The sequence below is a fragment of the Pollachius pollachius genome (genome assembly GCF_949987615.1).
Source record: "Pollachius pollachius genome assembly, chromosome: 5".
In the NCBI taxonomy this organism is placed as follows: domain Eukaryota; kingdom Metazoa; phylum Chordata; class Actinopteri; order Gadiformes; family Gadidae; genus Pollachius; species Pollachius pollachius.
The window spans coordinates 20,357,005-20,375,139 of NC_136938.1; the positions used below are offsets into that span (position 1 = coordinate 20,357,005).

At 45.0% G+C, this 18,135-nt stretch overlaps 1 protein-coding gene across 1 annotated transcript in view; it reads right to left on the reverse strand.

Annotated features, from left to right (window-relative positions):
- Positions 1 to 18,135, reverse strand: part of LOC307075809 (CUB and sushi domain-containing protein 1-like) — a gene marked incomplete at its 3' end in the record, with an annotated part of 179,985 nt that overhangs the window by 92,030 nt on the left and 69,820 nt on the right. The window contains 4 exon segments of the mRNA XM_079736502.1: positions 7 to 189; positions 3,874 to 3,986; positions 4,494 to 4,597; positions 13,888 to 14,009. Coding sequence (XP_079592628.1) covers positions 7 to 189; positions 3,874 to 3,986; positions 4,494 to 4,597; positions 13,888 to 14,009 — 522 coding nt within the window.

Here is an 18,135-nt window from a genome sequence, read left to right on the forward strand (position 1 = left end):
ACTTACAGACGCAGCTTGGCTTGTTGCCTGACCACTGATTGTTGTGTTGGCACGTGATGCTGCGCTCCCCCACCAGTTCAAACGCCGCCTGGCAGGAGAACGTCAGCTCGTCGCCGTGCAGGAAGCGATCTCCGCTGCGCCGTCCGAACGCCGGCACCCCGGGGTCGCCGCAACCACCCCGCTCGATCTCTGGAACGTACAAATAACACCGGCCTTGTAGCGCTGCCAACACACACAGAGACGGCGGCGGTATACAGTCAGAGCGTTTTTTTTATTTGTTTTTTACTGCTTGGGTCGGTTGAGTTGAATGTGCCTATATATAAAGACTGGTGGGTGTATGCAAAGCGTTACATTATTGTCCTTTGCACAATACAAACCAACACAGCAACGGTTGGGGTGTATTGCTTTTCCTGTGAATGCGCACAGCAGGATGTCTAGTTTTAGAGAACCTGTTTGTGTGCCCATGCGGAACGCAAGCGGACGTGGAACCACAAGGAGGCCAGGCCTACAATCAATGCTGGGACACGCATGGCAGGCCATTACATGTGCCTCACACACACACAAACACATACACAAACACACACATATGCTTCATCATGTTTGTTATGTGTTGTGTGTTATTTCTGTCATGTGTTTTTCTCACATCTTTGTATGTTAATTATTTATATGTATATCCCCCCCCCCCCCCCCCCCCCCTTTGCATCTTCCCTGGTTCCGTTTAAATGTACATGCCTAGATTAAATACGGGTGAAATACGGCTGCATCATCAGCATGAATATCCCATGAGAAAACTGCCTCAACACAGAGTTGTGCTTCCCTCTGTCTTCCTACTGTTGTTCTCAGTGAATTCTTTTTTATTCTTCCATGCAGCTGGGCCAGAAATACTGGGACCAAAAGTTCCCCATCTCTCAAGGCCCAACGTTGTGTTTCTCCTTTTCTTCCTTCTCTCTTTGTTTTTTCTATTATACCTCTTAGCGCTTAGTTCTTTTCAAATATCGTCTCCTCCCTCTACTGTCTCTTTCTCTTTATTTTGTCCATTTCTCCTTGAATTTTTGTTTTCGAAGCTGACATCAAATCTCAAGTATGTAATTTTCTTTATTGTGCAAGGTCAGGCAGCGTTGTGTGTGTGTGTGTGTGTGTATAGATGTGCATGTAAGCGTGTGTTTGTATTTGTGTATGTGTGCATGTGTGTGTGCGCACGGGCGTGTGTGTGTGTGTGTGTGTGTGTGTATGCCCCTATTTACGTGTGTGTGAGTGTGTGTGTGTATGTGTGTATGAGTCCATTTGTGTGTGTGTATGTGTGTGTGCGCACATGCATATGTGTGCGTACGCGGGCCCTGCTCCATGTATTGCGTTGTGCTTGTGGGGTTAAGCATCCATGCTATTACAGGATTGTGGGTGCCACATCGTGTGTGTGTGTGTGTCTCGGGGGTGTATAAGTGTTGTAGTGTGAAGTGTGTAGCCTGTAGCTGCTTGTCACACAGATGAAGGGTGTACGAATGGATTTCAAATAACTTGCCCCCCCCCTGGTAAACCTGTCATTACAGAAGTAACTGGTTCTCGGCTGTCCTCCTTTGTATTCACTCCAGTGATGTGCTTGTTTTACCCTCTCACTATTCTTTGCCCAAATGCATTTATACATTTCGCCAAATGAGAATTGCGCACAGCCACTGATTCTAAATCAGGGTTAGGGTTAGAAGAATAATTTATCGATGCATATACATAATTTCACTGGGTGGAGATTTGCAATAATTTAAGCTGTCAGGGCATGTTCCACTTAAAAAATGCTGAGCGAAATGGAATAGAGTCATGAGCAGTTCACTGATAGGTCAAAGGATCATGGCTGTGAGGTAGCCAGGTCACACTGAAATTGACCAAAGGTGGTTGAGTTGTGTTGCAGTGTGTTCCAGTGCAGCCCGATAGAGGCACAACACAGTGATAGGAATAGGCTGTCTAGACTAGAAGTGAATCAGGGATACACTTCAGCAGTAACAGCAGGTACATCTCCATTTCTTTGCCGGGGAAACTCCTTTTTCCTGTACTGCCCCCATGATGGAACTGATGTTCTCCCATTTGTGTAATTGGGTCTTGAAAGGTAATCGGGTTAAGACATTGATTCTGGACCAAGTTCAGGGACCATGGTCTGTTGTCTTTGATGCTGTCAGCGCTTTAACCTCCTGAGGAAGGAGACCCATCCCAGTGAGATGTGGAGGTGTGGCCGGACACAGGAGGGTCATCCCTCATGTTGAATCCAGCCACACCCCCCATGACGGATCACCGGGCACCACTCAACACAACCGCGGTGTCACGCATTGTCTGTCCACCCATTTAGTTCGGAGCTTTACAGTCTTATTCAGGCACCGATGGAAAGAAAAAAGAAGCAAATGTAGCGGCATTGAATGGAGACTTCCAGATAGAGTGGATACAGCTGGCTCGCTTCAGCACAACGTTGTGGAGAGCCAGGCCCGACAAGAAAGAACCTACAAACGTGAATGACTTCACAGTCCATTAATACATAAATATGGCTGCCATCTTGGATGCACTCCACCCCTCCAGATGTTCTGTATGAGCACCAAGAAGACCAGCTGCTGACTCTCAGTCAGTTGGAGAAGTATCCTCTATTCAGAGAGCAACCAATCATGGCATGTGCCAACTTGCAATTTCAGGGGGAGGGGGGGGCTGCCATTTATTGGTTGCCAGAGGTGCAAATGATAGATAATGTGAAAAAGCTCACACACTAAGGTGTTTCAATATCAGCCACCCAATGCTGCTTGCCATCAATTAGGGAATCGGTGATGTCCAATATGAGGTACATTGGTTTGGTCCATTTGTCATTCAGCCCAACCAGTAGACCCAAATATAGATCTGAGCATCCAATACAGCATTGAAGGGCTTGGAGCTTGGAGCATGAGTCATTGAAGCGAGTATTACATGGAGATTATTAACTGTCACCAGACCAGTTAACTCTTTGTTTAGACCGATGCCTTACACCGAATCCACACCCAACCCACAGCAGAACCCAGTGTTTATGTATATATATATATATACATTCACAGAGAATTTCTATATTTGTCCTTCTAGTGGTTCCTCCAAGATTATTAAAAAGCTATTTTATAACACTCAGAAGTTCCAATTGGCACTGTCATGTCATCATATTTTTTAGATTGACTGATTGACTTCAGGTCAATGAATAAGCCAATATGTATCTGCCATTGTAGCAATGAATAATACAAACGTGTTATTAAACATTACTACCGTTATAAACGAAATAGCCTGAAAAGTAGAACATTTCCATTTTCTTACATGGCATGACAAACAACATGCAATTTGTGCCTGTGTGCATTACCATGGCAACCAATCTATAAAGCTGGCACATAGCCATTCTTAGCCCAGACGCTATAGAAAAATCACTTCATCAATCGACCCAAGGTAGATCCAACGCATGTCTGCATCACGTCTATGTCAACACAACGCTGTCTCTTCTGGTCCCTGTGCTCTCCAATACAGCACTTTATCTTTCCCTTCATTTCAATAATCATTGTTTTATCCTTTTAGCTTGTCTCCCTGTCTCCCATTTAATTTCTTTATTTCCCTGAATTCTCTCTCTCTCTCTCTCTCTCTCTCTCTCTCTCTCTCTCTCTCTCTCTCTCTCTCTCTCTCTCTCTCTCTCTCTCTCTCCATATGTATCTGACACATTAATGCATAATCAGATAACCCAATCACCTGATTAAGCCCTAATTCTTTTTTTATATCCCGTGTGTGTGTGTGTGTGTGTGTGTGTGTGGATGTGTGCGCGCGGTTGCGTGTGTGTGTGTGTGTGTGTGTGCGTGCAAGCACGTGCACGCCCACCCTCACAATATAAAAAAGCATTACCTTCATAGACAGCCTTGAATCCCTGTGATCCGATGGTGTCATCCGACTGAAGATGTAGCCACATCTGATTGGACAGGCTGACGATGAGGTCAGGAACACTGGAGCCCGTCAGTCTAGACATAGGGGAACAGCGCAGTAGGCGTTAAGAGGATGATAAAGACGACGACGACGACGGTGAGGGTAAACATGAGGGAGGGGATGGCTGTGAGGAGGATGAGGAAGGTGATGATCCTAAAGGTGGTGGCAAGGATGATTATGATGAGGCTGTGAGGATGATGATGCTGAAGATGACGATTGCCGCACAGTCGGGCGGCAGTAGGAGGTAGTGAGGGTTGGCTGGTAACCGCAAGGTTGCTAGTTCGATCCCTGGCTCCACCTAGCTGTGTGAGTGTCGAGGTGTCCCTGAGCAAGGCATCTAAACCTTGCTCTAAACTGCTCCCGGCGAGCTCGCTGTTGCCTTGCATGGTTGACTTTGCCGTCGGTGTGTGAAGGTGTGCGTGAATGGGCGAATGTTAAGCAATACTGTAAAACCGTTTGATAAAAGTGCTATATAAATGCAGTCCATTAACCATTACCATTTACCACATGATTATGATGCTGGTGACGACGATGCTACTTACACGTACAGCACCCTCCGTGTGTCCCCTATCTTCCCTCCGTCCCCGACGGTCAGCGTGTCATAGCCTCTCTCCAGGTCAAACTCCTCAAAGGCCAGCTTGATCACCTGCAGACCCCGGGCGAGCCACCAGTCACAAAGGGAAACATGAACTCAGGACCCACGTGGACACACATACGTGGGCAGGGTTGATGGTGCAGTGTTTAGTGGTATCTATCTGTGAGGTTGTAGATGGCAAGCCTCTGAATTCCCCTCCCTCACCCTTCCCTTTTCAAAGACAGCTACAATGGCCTTTAACACCTGTCTTCTCTAGAGCCGTTTGTCTGTCCGGGGCTACTGTAGAAACATGGAAAGGCAACATGACGGGCCACGTAGGAGAAGACCTGCACCCTATGTAGATATAAATGGGTCATTCTGAAGAAACAAATACACAGCACAGTAGTTATTATATTCATGGGATTTAACTCTTAATTATTAAAACATATAATGAATATTAGATTCCATTTCTGCCATGTCCGCTCCGCTACATGCCACTCAATTCTACAAACTGCACCTTTAAGAAGATGCAAATACTGATTATAATATTAAAGTATACTGCAGTACATTTATTCATGTTTATTTTTTGTTTAACCTTAGGGTTAAACGATTAGCGATCACTTTGTGGAAGTGCGATGAAGTAATTGCTGAAAAGACCATTATGAAACGAAACAGAGCTGAAGAAAACACACCCATATACACACACACAATTATACACACAAGGCCTGTAGGTGACGAATCATGCTGCCATTTATCCAGCGAAAACTGCTTTTCTCCCTCAAAACCCTCAAGACACATGGATCCATGCCTCCGACACATCCCATGCAGCTTCTGTCTCACACCCTGAGGAAACCCAGGCCCTGTCTGACAAACCATGAGATCTGGAAATCCATTATATCCATCGAACTGTTGAAAACAATGGGATTTGAATATCACACAGAAGGACAGCGTATTCTGACACGGACGCATGGAGCGATCCCACACTTCTTGGATAATTAAGAATTGATCATGTCTCATTGCTGTGAGACACTCTGTTCCCCGCAATGTGTCGGGGAGGGAATGTCTCCAAACTGAGAAACCATCATAAGAATGGAAACAGTGTATCCTCATCTCTGAGGGTGTTTGAGAAGCTATAAGGATAGTGTTGAGCTTCTATACATCTATAGACAAATACATATATCAATAAGGCTATCTGAAAGGCTAATATTTCATGTACTTTTTTCAGCAATATTTTCACTTCCAATATTGGTTTGTTATCGGGGGAAGTCTATTTCATTTTCAAGACATGTCATGGTCTGACCGTCGCAGGGTACTTGCCCGGGTATGTCCTAAGTGACGGAGAGACGAACATACGCACAACAATGGATGAGATGCAACATTTATTCAAGTGTTTTTCGAGAACAGACAAACTGCCAACAGATAAACAATGAATATATCCCCGTTTGAATGACCCCTTGGCTTGTTAAAGGATTTGTATAGAAAACTAACAAATGATTAAATTCATAGCTGTATGTACGCACTCATAATTACAACATGCCATCCACGTTCTTCTCTGCAATGCATTCTTTGTTATGCAAATGATTGGGATTGCTGCGGTCTTGTGAAAGTCTTGTTTTAGTACGAAGTAAGCTTAATAATTACACAACTATGGTTTGAGAGTGTGCATGCCCCTGAGCATTCCCAGCAGTGAAAGCTTTTTGATATGCTCCATGGCCTCCAGTATTGTTTTACACCCAGACTGGCAAGGGGAGGCCTTCACTAACAATCTCGCTTCCACATGCACTCGATTAAGGCGAGATGTGCTGTTGCACATCCATTTAGCTTTCATCCAAATGGCTTTTAACAACAAAATAAATCACCATAAATACAACTTTTCGACATGAAGATGCGACACGTGGAATCCCCCCCCCGAAACACACGCACACATACACTCACACACACACAGCAGAATGCTCCTCCCAATGCTGCGCTTATTTCTCAAGGGTCTGTCTTCCACTCTGAAACAGCCACTGGAGAGAGCTGTTTTGGAGGCCGGCTCAACTTTATGGCGCGCCATAAACATCATCGACACTTTGATGCCATCCAAAGCCGCTACAAGGCATTTCATTCAGCAAAGTCTTTAAAAAGAGAAATTCAGAGAAGGTTATGCTCCGCTCCGTTCATCTGTCAATCCGTCAGCGCCATCGATCGAGGCACGCCAAGGATCAATTGGCTGACACAGAACCACCGGTTGTTGAAGGATTCCTTTCATTTTTTCGTATTTTTCTTTTTCCGAATGCAACAGCAACAGAGTTATATTTCAAAGATGCACATAGACGTAGACGAATGAAAAGAGTGTGTTTCCATTTGATTTCCACATGGGGATCCGGGTGGTTCCGTGCCGGTCTTCAATGCCCTTCGGGGTGAGGTCTGGTTTGATTGATCCCAGGGTGAAGGTTAGAACGCCCACTCAATAAGCCCATTGACACACACACACACACACAAACACACATACGCCCACGCGTGCACCGACGCCCATGCACACGCACACGCAGACACACACACACACACACCATAATCATAATTATATGAGGGATTGAGGGTGAAACCATTATTTCAGAGTTGCTAATACAACTTCGCTAGAACGGACCCCCCCTCCCTGTTTGCACACATGCTGTATAATTGCAAACGCTTAGAGAAATGATTGAATGAACTAGCTAAATCGATGAATTATCAATTCACATAATGAAGTTGTAATGAAACGAGAGTCTGTGACAGTTCGGCGCACTACATCCCAGTTCCTTAATATTGACGCAATAGCCCTTAATATTTATATTGCAAGTTTGAACAAACCACACTTTGTCGTGCCACCAGTATTATTGACAAAAGACCATGACAGCTCCCGACAGAGTTTGTTCATGTCAGAAATTGGCTGACATAATGAGCAGAGGGAGTGATAGCGATGTGTATATACAATGTATGCATTTTCCTACAAGCTCTAGCCTAATATATCACCATGACAGCTGTTAAAGGGGCTTTATGTTGGCTGTCATAGGCCCGCTAATGGACTCATGCTTTAAATGAGTCCTGAAAAAATGAGTCCTGAAAAAATGTTGCTGATAAAAATTATGCTGAAGTTGAAGCCATGTAAGGAACTGCCCCCTTGTCCTGCTATACTAAAACAACACAAAATCTGTCTTGTAAGTTAGAGACTATCATTTATTTTATAATAAATCTTTTTTTTGAGCCACTAGTAAGCTGCGGCATTGACAAGGTGGGGCCATTTTCCAATAGATTACGTTCAGCCAGTCAGCCATGTGAACTTAAATAGAATGCACTGAGATGGCTTGAAAACAGTCCACACCATTACACCTCTGTGCAAGGTAAAGGAATTTGCTAAATCTAATCCATTACAGAAAACTATTATAAAATGATGTTCCAATGATTGGAGGGTAATCAATATAACGCCCAACTAACTTACCGAATTTGATTAGAGTACCGGTTGCAAGTGACAAATTCCTTTTTTCTTATCTTGTTGTACATTTCTCTGGGGCTTTGCGTTGTCAATCTAATAACAATTTCAGAAGCACTTTTGCAGGTCAGTGCAGCTCAGCAGAGCCATATAAACGATATTTATAATGCACTGAATCCCACAGCGATAGCAAATGTTTCTGTCCCCGCTGCATGACAAAGGGCAAGGCTACAAAATATCTACCCAATAAAAAGTGTTCTTTACCCGCAATGTTGATATAATGCGGTCTGTTAAATAACTTGGATTTTGTTTTATCTTTTACAATTCCATTCTATTTTGCACAATTGCTATTATTTCAAGAATAACTAAAACGTGTCTTTGTCAACGTTAACTGTGGTGCGAAAGGTTATAAACAGTTGTCGGTGTGGTGCTCAGTGTTGTGATGTGAAGACATGAAGACGATGAAATCGTACTTAAAGGCTTACCACCGCCTCTCTCTCTCCCTCTCTCTCTCTCCCTCTCTCTCTCTCTCTCTCTCCCTCTCTCTCCTTCTCTCTCTCTCTCTCTCTCTCTCTCTCTCTCTCGCTCTCCCTCCCTCTCTCTCTCTCCCTCTCTCTCTCTCCCTCCCTCTCTCTCTCTCTCTCTCTCTCTCTCTCTCTCCCCCCCACTGCGATCATAATTGAAGGTGAAATCCAACCTCTTATCGTCTTTCCCTGTTAATCCCTCTTTTATTTTAGCCCCCTTCTGTCCCCGTCGCCCCACCTCTATCTCCCACTCCTTCGCACTCCCCCCTGCCTCTGTATTGTATTTTCCCATTTGTTGCTGCAGTGACAACTAAATTTCCCAATGGGATAAATAAAGTAGCTATAAATCTGTCTGTCGCCAGAGCTCACAGCAGCAAGACTTGGCTCCAGGACGGGGGGGCACGGCAACGACCCAGATGGGTCGCTTGTGTGTGTGTGTGTGTGTGTGTGTGTGTGTGTGTGTGTGTGTGTGTGTGTGTGTGTGTGTGGGGAGAGTGGGTTGGGGCAGCAGCGGTGACTAGTTCACACAAGCTAGCAAGCGGCTGCTCCTGGCTGAAACGACTCCCCTGCGGACGCATTACAGCCCCCTCGTCGTCACCTTGCAGCGGCTGTTGACCTGTTGTAGAGTTTTGGGGATAATGGCGGGGAACGCCGTCGTGCTTTCCGACAAAGTGGTTCCTTTGCAGAGGGTCTCCGGGCCGTGGATGATCGATAAAAGGGATTCAACCGCGTGGTGTGAAACACGCAGGAAACACACACAGGCCCATGTGTGAAGCGTTGCAATCACTGCGCTGTTCTATTCACTGATGGGAATTGTGCGCGAAAAAGATGAATAATGTGAAAACTGACAGACAGCGATGGGCCAAATGATTACTAGCTCACACGTACGCGTGTATGCGCACACACGCTCACACACACACAACACACACACACACACACATGGGGCGTGTGTTAACACCCACACACAGCACCCTAAATAACAGAGATCCAATAATAAGATACATGGGAAGAGTGAAGAACTAATATGTCCTCGTGTGCCGAGATAGGCGGTAGGGAGCAACAATACGATACATCATGGAGAGAATCGGTGTCTAGACGAAGCCAAGCCGTTATTTAGCCCTGCCAGCATCCACAGACACCACAGCCAGCAGCGCCGTATTAAGACAGTGATCTAATTAACCTAGCTACAGAGAGACTCTGCATCAGCCCAACCGCTAATTGTTATTTAATCTGTGTTTTACTCATGCATGTCTGTTTCAGCTATGAAGCCGAAGTGGCTTTTTATGTATATTGGATCATTTTCAGCGTTTCAGTAATGGAACATCTAATTGCCGGATTGTATATTAATCACATCAGTCCAAGTTAGCCCACAAAAACTTCCAAGAACCTTTTTTTTCCTTTTTCCTTTTAATGGGTCATGTGCATATTTGGTAATTGTAACACAAGGGCGCAAAGGGGATCTTGGACCACCAAACAGCGCTTGTCAGCATGCCTTGATTGTAATGTACGCCTTCTAATTCAGCCAATTATCATGCCACCACCACCACCACCACCACCACCACCCTCAGGGTTCAACAGTTGATGCAGAAGCGGGGCTGGCTGCTCGCTGACGTGCCGGGGATTACAGAGCGGGACGCCGGGGGGTAGCAAGGGAGGAGAAGCACAAGGCCCCCATGGTGCTGCAAGCCGAAGCTCCCTGGATGCTAACGCCGTATGATAATGCACTGACTCTTAGGTATTAGGCTGTCAGTATAAACAGCATCACGATCAATAAGGCAACAGCGGTTGCTGTGGATGAGGCATTAAGGCTTGTTTTTAGAGATGCTAAGCCAGGCCTTGATGAGACGGCTGCTGAACAGCAGCCTAGAATCAGAGAGAAGGACGTGGGATCTGATAGGGTCTTATTGAATGTGTCCTGCGGGCATTAAAGGGATTGGGAGGGGGGGGGGGATCAGTCATAAAATAGGCTAATATCTAATATTATAATTATGCCAACGCACACGTATAGGCACGGGCACACAGGCAATGACACCGACACAGACACAAGTAGGCACGTACACACCCACTCACACAAACTAATATGCATTCTCCAGGCAAAAGACAGCAATCATTATAGACCTAATGGGTGTGTGACGATGCGTTTCAGGTTGTATGTAAGGGATCATTCAGGCGTGGTTCAGACTTAAACAAAAGAATTATCAGCCTGACACCGATGGGCAAAATCATCACACATGCACGCACACACACACACAAACGCACACCCACACCCACACGGGCAGACACAGAGCCACTTTACCCTGTCTTATAGTGAGTGCACATTTGCCTTTAGAGAGACCTTTAAAGGAATTTTTCTTTCACTTTGGATCCACCTACTTCTAGTGACTTTTTGTTTCACTCCATAAAAACATTTTCCCTCAGCCAGGTTGGCAGTTAGCAATTAACTTGACAGATAGAAAATTCAAAGTCAACATCCCTGTAGTCACAAACAAGGCAAGGATGCACACACATTAAACACACAATATGCACATACACACACACACACACACTCACACACTCACATAGCATCATGAAACCAGGCTGTCAGGCCCAGTGCTATCAATATTGATTTTGCTGTTCTTTTATTCACAGCAAAACCAATACCATTCTGATGGCTAATTAAACACATTTGATGTACGCAAACAAAAAGCCAGACTACGACAACAAACTTCTTCCTTCTTTTTTTTTTTGGTGTGTGAATGAAAGCAATAGGTGAGCGAGGCAAGAGGAGGTGAATGGATTGGAAAAATATTCTTCTTTATAACTCAGAGTACCTCTGTATTTATTTGACGTGACTCTTTATTTTCCCGGATTCGTACCATTTTGTTATCCAGCGTGTCTCCCTCCAGCTGGGCGCAGCCTGTGTTCACTGGCGGTTTGACTCAGTGCCTCGTTATGGGCCGTTTGTTTAATTAACACCACATGCCTCTTTCTCTCTGTATGCACGTATTAAATCAAGATTACAGAGCCATGTTGAAGATCATGACACACACACACACACACACATACGTGTGTGTGTGTGTGTTTGTGTGTGTGTTTGTGTGATGCATCTGTTTGAGTGACGGGTGCTGCATCAGCGGAGCATGGTGAAGATCATGACACACACACACACACACACACACACACACACACACACACACACACACATACGTGTGTGTGTGTGTATGTGTGTGTGATGTGTGTGTCAAGTGGCATGTGACGTGTGCTACATCATAGAGGCATTGTGAAGAGTGCATTCGCTGTGGACACAGCCCACTGCAACAACATGAAACAGTGTTATCTTGGTGTCACAAATTGTTTGTATGCTAATGTCCTCAGGACGCCGACATTGGAGAATCGAACCCACAACCTTTTTTGCCGGATGTTGAACACCCTGGCAGCCAGATTATCCTGGCCTGTATTAGCATATCAAAATGACACAGGAGTAATCATTCAAAAACAGAGGTGGTTTTCATCCTCATTATTTATGGGCCGGATCCAACATTTTTTCCTCTCAAAACGAGATATCGCTTACTCACGCAGTCTTATAATGAAAATATGTGCAACTTTTTATTTTTTCATATTGATTTCTACAGATTCTACTCTACGCCATTTTATTGTATTCTATTCTACACTATTGTCTCCCCCCACTGTGTCTGTGTTTTATCACATATCACCCTCCTACACCCACTCTGTCTATGTAGATAGTGACATTCAGCAAATGCCAGCAGCTGTACTGAGCTGATAATCTGTCACAATGTAGCGCAGTCTTAAAACCCTCTCCAAACTCAAGTATTTCCAAACACACAAGCACATACACATGCAAAGATAGGGATGGAGACAGAGAGTGAGAAGGAGAAAGGGTGGAAGAGATAGCGGGAGAGAGGGGGGTTTGGGGAAATAGAGAGGGTGAGAGAGGGAAAGAGAGAGGGTGAGAGAGGGAAAGAGAGAGGGTGAGAGAGGGAAAGAGAGAGGGTGAGAGAGGGAAAGAGAGAGGTTGAGAGAGGGGAAGAGAGATGCTGAGAGAGAGAAAGAGAGAGAATCACAGTGGAAAATAAATGGTTGTTGTGTGGTCACCAGTCGATTTCCTTCCATTTTAAATCCAATGTGATAATTTGAGTATTATTTTGATTATGAGTATTATTATTATGAGCCATTTCTTCTTGTACAACGGAACATACATTTGCAATGGCCGCCTCCATTTTGGAGGCGGCCATTGCAAATGTGGGCCATTGCAAATGTGGCCATTGTTTAGAAATTCATCTTAAAATGATTTGTCACTATGGAGCGACATTGTATTTGAAGTCACAGCTTTTTCTCATGCGTTGCAAATCAAAGCCTAGGTTACGTGTGGATTGAGGATTTTACGTTGCTACAACTGTCTTGGGTCCTCTCAAAATGGCAATGAGTATCGACATCAAAAAAAAAGAAGAGGCATTAGAACACGAACAATCATAAGAAGAGGGACGACGGTGACCTGTTGTGACACCATGAACATTTTGCTATGTCACGGTTTGGTGGGGGGAGGACCAGGACCGCCGGAATACCCGAACATTAGCATAGCTTGTGCGGCAGCCTCATACATTATTCACGACAACGAGACAACAATGACTAAACTACAAAGTTTCCTTGACAAAAATAGGGAAGGGAAAAAAAGAATAGCGATTGATGCTTGCACGAGGTCTGAGAATCTCAATCAATATTTTGAAGAAAATGTGCGTGGAATGATCGCTTTGATGGGGCCTTAAAGGGTTTTTTTTTTATGTGAGTGATATTTATTTTTTTACCCTCTTCTGTTGTTATTTTTTAAGTTCTAAACCTTGCTTTCTAACTTCTAATGAGGTAAAATGAGATGGAAATAATTGCTATCTCCTCTGTCTTCCCGCAAACTCTGTCAAAAAAACATGTGACGAGTAGTTTTAATGGCTTGCTGCTGACTCCTTGCAGCAAAGACGTTGTACCTGCAATAAGTCCTATCATCTGATTATCACTGCCGCTGCCTTGAGGAGCATATCTGCGTCAATTTACGTGATTAATTTCGGGATGGTCTTCAATAGCTTTTTTTTTACCAAAGAAACAGCTAATTTGTCTGATTTAAAAAGAAATCTGTAAATGTTTGTCACAGATTTTATCCTCCAGAGGACCACATCTATGCAAGAGACATCGATATTATTGACTGAATAATATAATAATATAATAAAAGCATTTCCCAATATGTACAGCTGTAGCCGATGGACCACAGGAGAAGGGGTCCGGTGTATTCACAACTCCAGCCATTCATGAATACAATTTGAACAAACCACAGACCGATTTGTGCGTAAAAAGAAAGAGCCAAAGAGTCGCGAGATACAGAATAGATAAGATAAACTCACCTTGCCCGTATCCAGGGCGGTAATGACCCACACACAGTGTGCGTTGTTCTCATATTGAACCGGATAGTTGGGCGATGTTATGACTCCTCTGGGACCCCGTAGGTTACTCCCACAGGTCCGAGCTGCGGGGAAAAAGCAAGATTGATGGCCTCATCATTTCCCCTGCACATTGGCAATGGAACGAATAAGCCAGAATAAGTCATACAATTACTAGTTAACACAGGCATTCACCAATAAACTAAGAACACGCATGTGGGCGTGCACACAAACACCGCACACACACACGCACCGGACGCACGCACGCATCGCACACGCGGACCACACACACAAGCATTCGTACACGCACACACAGATGTTGGCTTGGCCTGCTCTGGTGAGGGTAGAGATGGATTATGTATGAAACACCTGTTTGATTGTGAATATGTCTGCTGGTTGAGTAAATTATGTTGTAGCCCACGGCAGAATATATGATCAAACACATGGTAACTAAAAATATCATATGGATATATATCTTTTGACCTTTTTTTTCTAGGCAGCATTTACTGTGCATGGCCTGCATCACTTGCTGTAACTCCTTCCATCTTGGGGAAACACTCACAGAACTGCTGAGGCATTTTCTGGTTAGTCACTTCCTACTTGGGTGTAAGCGCACCCTGGGTATGGTCTTTAAGCCATAGAGGTGTGTCCAGTGTCCAGTATTTGCAGTACTCTAGAAACAATAAATGTGCTTTAGTCATGATCGCTCTACTAGTCATGATGCCAAACTACATAAGACAGCAAAGTGCCAAAGTGTTTTGTTGCTAAATGGGGTAATTGTTGTACTGTAATCTAATGCAGTAGTACAAACTAATAATTGGTTTCATTAACATAGAGCTTTTCAAGGCTGAGTGAGTGAGAAAGTGTGTGTGGGTGTGTGTGTGTGTCGGTGGGTGTTTTTGCGATGGGCGGAACGGGATATCACACCTCACCCACTACCAGTGTATAGCACCCACCTGGGTTTAAATCTAATGGGCAACCGATGCAAGAATCTAGCAGACAGTGCAACATTACCACTATGATCACTCATAGAAAATCTGCTGTTCATATCATCCATGCAGACACGCTACCAAAAGGGCCCTCTCAAGATGTCAGACACCACAGTGATAGCAAACTGTAAGCACCCTGGTGACCCGCGGGACATGGACACCAGGCTCAGCCCAAGGTGGCAAGGCCGTGCTGTCTGGTAGGCCCACCACCAGCAGGAAGGATCACAGGGGTCTTGTGAAATGCCCCTTAGGCGAGCGGCTGGCCAGAGGCCGCTCTAGGCACTCTGGACGTTGGCGGGAGAGAGTGTCTCCCAGGGACAGTTGGGCCTAAGCTCACAGGGGGGTGTGGGATTCAGAGCGGCAGGAGCTGGGTTGTTGAAAGGTACCCATCAGATGGACAGTTAGGCCCCAAACCTCAACCACAAGCAGCATTGGATCCGAAAGCAACATCCTTGAAAAGAGGCCAACTCTAGAGTTGCCAAGTGTGTGAGGCAAAGAGTGGCGGGCACTCTGAAGCCTCCAGCTGGGTGCCTCACAGTTGGGACTCGTCCTTGTGGAGGAGAGGTTGGTAACTCTGACTGGCGCGGTGCGCCCACTCCTCTCTCCAATAGCCAGTCGGGGTAGCACACGTTCAGAGAGAAGGTAGGTGGACCAGGACTCCACCTCCGTCATACAATGTGGGAGCTCCCTGGAAGAGAGTGCTGGGTTGAAACCGCATAGCTGATCTCAAAATGAAGCAGGGTGATTGTTGTTGATTTGATGTTGAAGTGTATATTAGTGCAACTCGTTCAAGCGCACATTGCTGCCAAGTTTGATGTTCAGCCTTGTAGTCCTTTCGTCAGACATGAGGCAATAGGAGAGCGAGGAATCGGTCCAGATTGGTTTCTTAATGTGCCAGAAAATATCTGTTGCGAGTCCAGGTTGCAACAAGAGCACCCTAGGTGACTCCATGGAGAAAGACTTTGAGAGAGGCATGAAAAAACATCTGGCAACAACAAATGGCGAACGATGGACAACACCCAACTTTTTCCTAGCAAAAGAAAGGTGAACATTTGAGTATATTATCTGGAGTTGCGAAGTGGTCATGAGAGTGAGGCACCTGAGAAGTACACAATCCATTCTGAACCATTCTTCTGCAAACCTCAGTGGCTTTCTTGACAGGATGCTTAGAATGGGCATAGAGAGCACACCAGAAGTATATGGATTCACTATATCGAGAATGAGGTCACATGAAGGCAATTCAATTCAAAGCAGAAATGTGTGTTTCTTCAGGGCCTTTTCTATGGATTGTCCAATCAGTCTCTCCACCACTATGGTTTTCCCCTTTTCGATGCACACACTTCAGCACAGGGTGTAGAGGGTTCATTATTTCCTTTGCACTGTCTTCTATGCCACAATTGTTCCTGGTAGTGCACTTTGTACTCAGATTGATTTTTTACCTATTTACTGCTGAGAGCAATAGGAGACATCTACACCGGCTCATAAAAGGGCCTGTGTGTTATTGCCTTAAAGGAATATTTGCCGTGAAGTCAGTGTTTTCTTGTCAAACCTCCCCTTTAAACTCTTCCCAAAGGCGTCGTAATATTTAGAAGCTACCGTGACATTTTCAATTACCTCTCTCTTCTAGTCAATAGCCAGTGTCCCAAAGTTTGGAGAAGGGGTGCTCTCCCCGTCATATAGTGGCCCTTTATTTAGTATAACAACTTAGCTCAAGGCAAGGGCTATCATTAGAGAGAGGAGAATGATAAAGAGATGGAGAAAATAAGGGGGAATAAATAGACCGCGGCTGAAAGGAAGGGAACAAATGGGAGCAAGCAATAAGGGAAATACCTGGCGGAAGCGAGAACACGGATGCGATGGAGGAATAATCAAGAGCATACAAATATAGATTGCATGCGGTACTTTGTCATGCATGGGGAAATTAATGATGTAGCGTAAGGCATTAGAGTTAAAGGCAAAGTGGGAAAATGAAAGGGAGAAGGAAAAAGAAAAAACGAGACTGGTCTGTGTGTTAATTAGAAGCTAGCTCAGACGCACAGAGGAACACCTAGGTGTGCACACGCACGTGGACGCGCGCACGCAAACACAAACATATTTTGTTGTTTTCTACACATGCAATCACACATTTCAGAATCCATGTGCATGCACACGCACACACACACACACACACACACACACACACACACACACACACACACACACACACACACACGTGGTTCATCACAGAGGCCGGTTTCTAATTAACAGTAAAGTCTCTGCAGAGACAAAAAAGGCTTGTGGGTTTGAATCCCTGGAGAAAGCTTGCCCAACACGATACAGTAGAGTCAGTTGAAATGTAACCTCTTCCTATCCCCTGCTCAATGTGATATTGACAGACAGGCCTGCTCAGGCTGCCTGTCTGTCTGCGCGGATGTCTGCCCATTCATCTGTTAGGCAGACAATTAAAGACTGTTTTTGAACACGTACAAAATGGTTCACCAATTACAATGTCAGGATGAAATACTCTCAAAAGCACCTCATTTGTATTCATATCTTATCGTATACCAACTCGCTTTTCCAACTCGAATCTCCTTTTCAGTTTGACTCTCCCCCACCCCATCTGTCCTTTGTCGGTTCCTCACTGTCAGAAATAGGCCTTGTCTTGAAGGCAACCAGGTTCCAGCAGTTAGGAAAGATATATATATACAGCCCATTCTCCCACACACACGCACACGCACACCCGCGCACGCATGCGCACACACACACACACACACACACACACACACACACACACACACACACACAAACACACACACACACGCGCGCGCACACACACTAATGTGATGTGACAGAGACCCTACAGTATGTGTCCGAACACAGAGACAGTCTGCCTGTCAAGCTAATACACACACACACACAAACACACACACACACACACACACACACACACACACACACACACACACACACACACACACACACACAGCTGTAGGGGAATAAGCATCTATGGAGGAGGTGTGACATTGTCCTTGTGGATACTGGCTATTAATGCGTGTGTGTGAGTGTGTGTGTGTGTGTGTGTGTGTGTGTGTGTGTGTGTGTGTGCGTGCGTTTGTGTGTGTGTGTGTGTGTGTGTGTGTGTGTCCGCTTAAATCATTGTGTGTATATATACTTGTGTGTTTATGTGTTTGTGTGCCGTGCGTGTGTGTGTGTGTATATGGCTTTGTATTGTGCGTTTGTATAT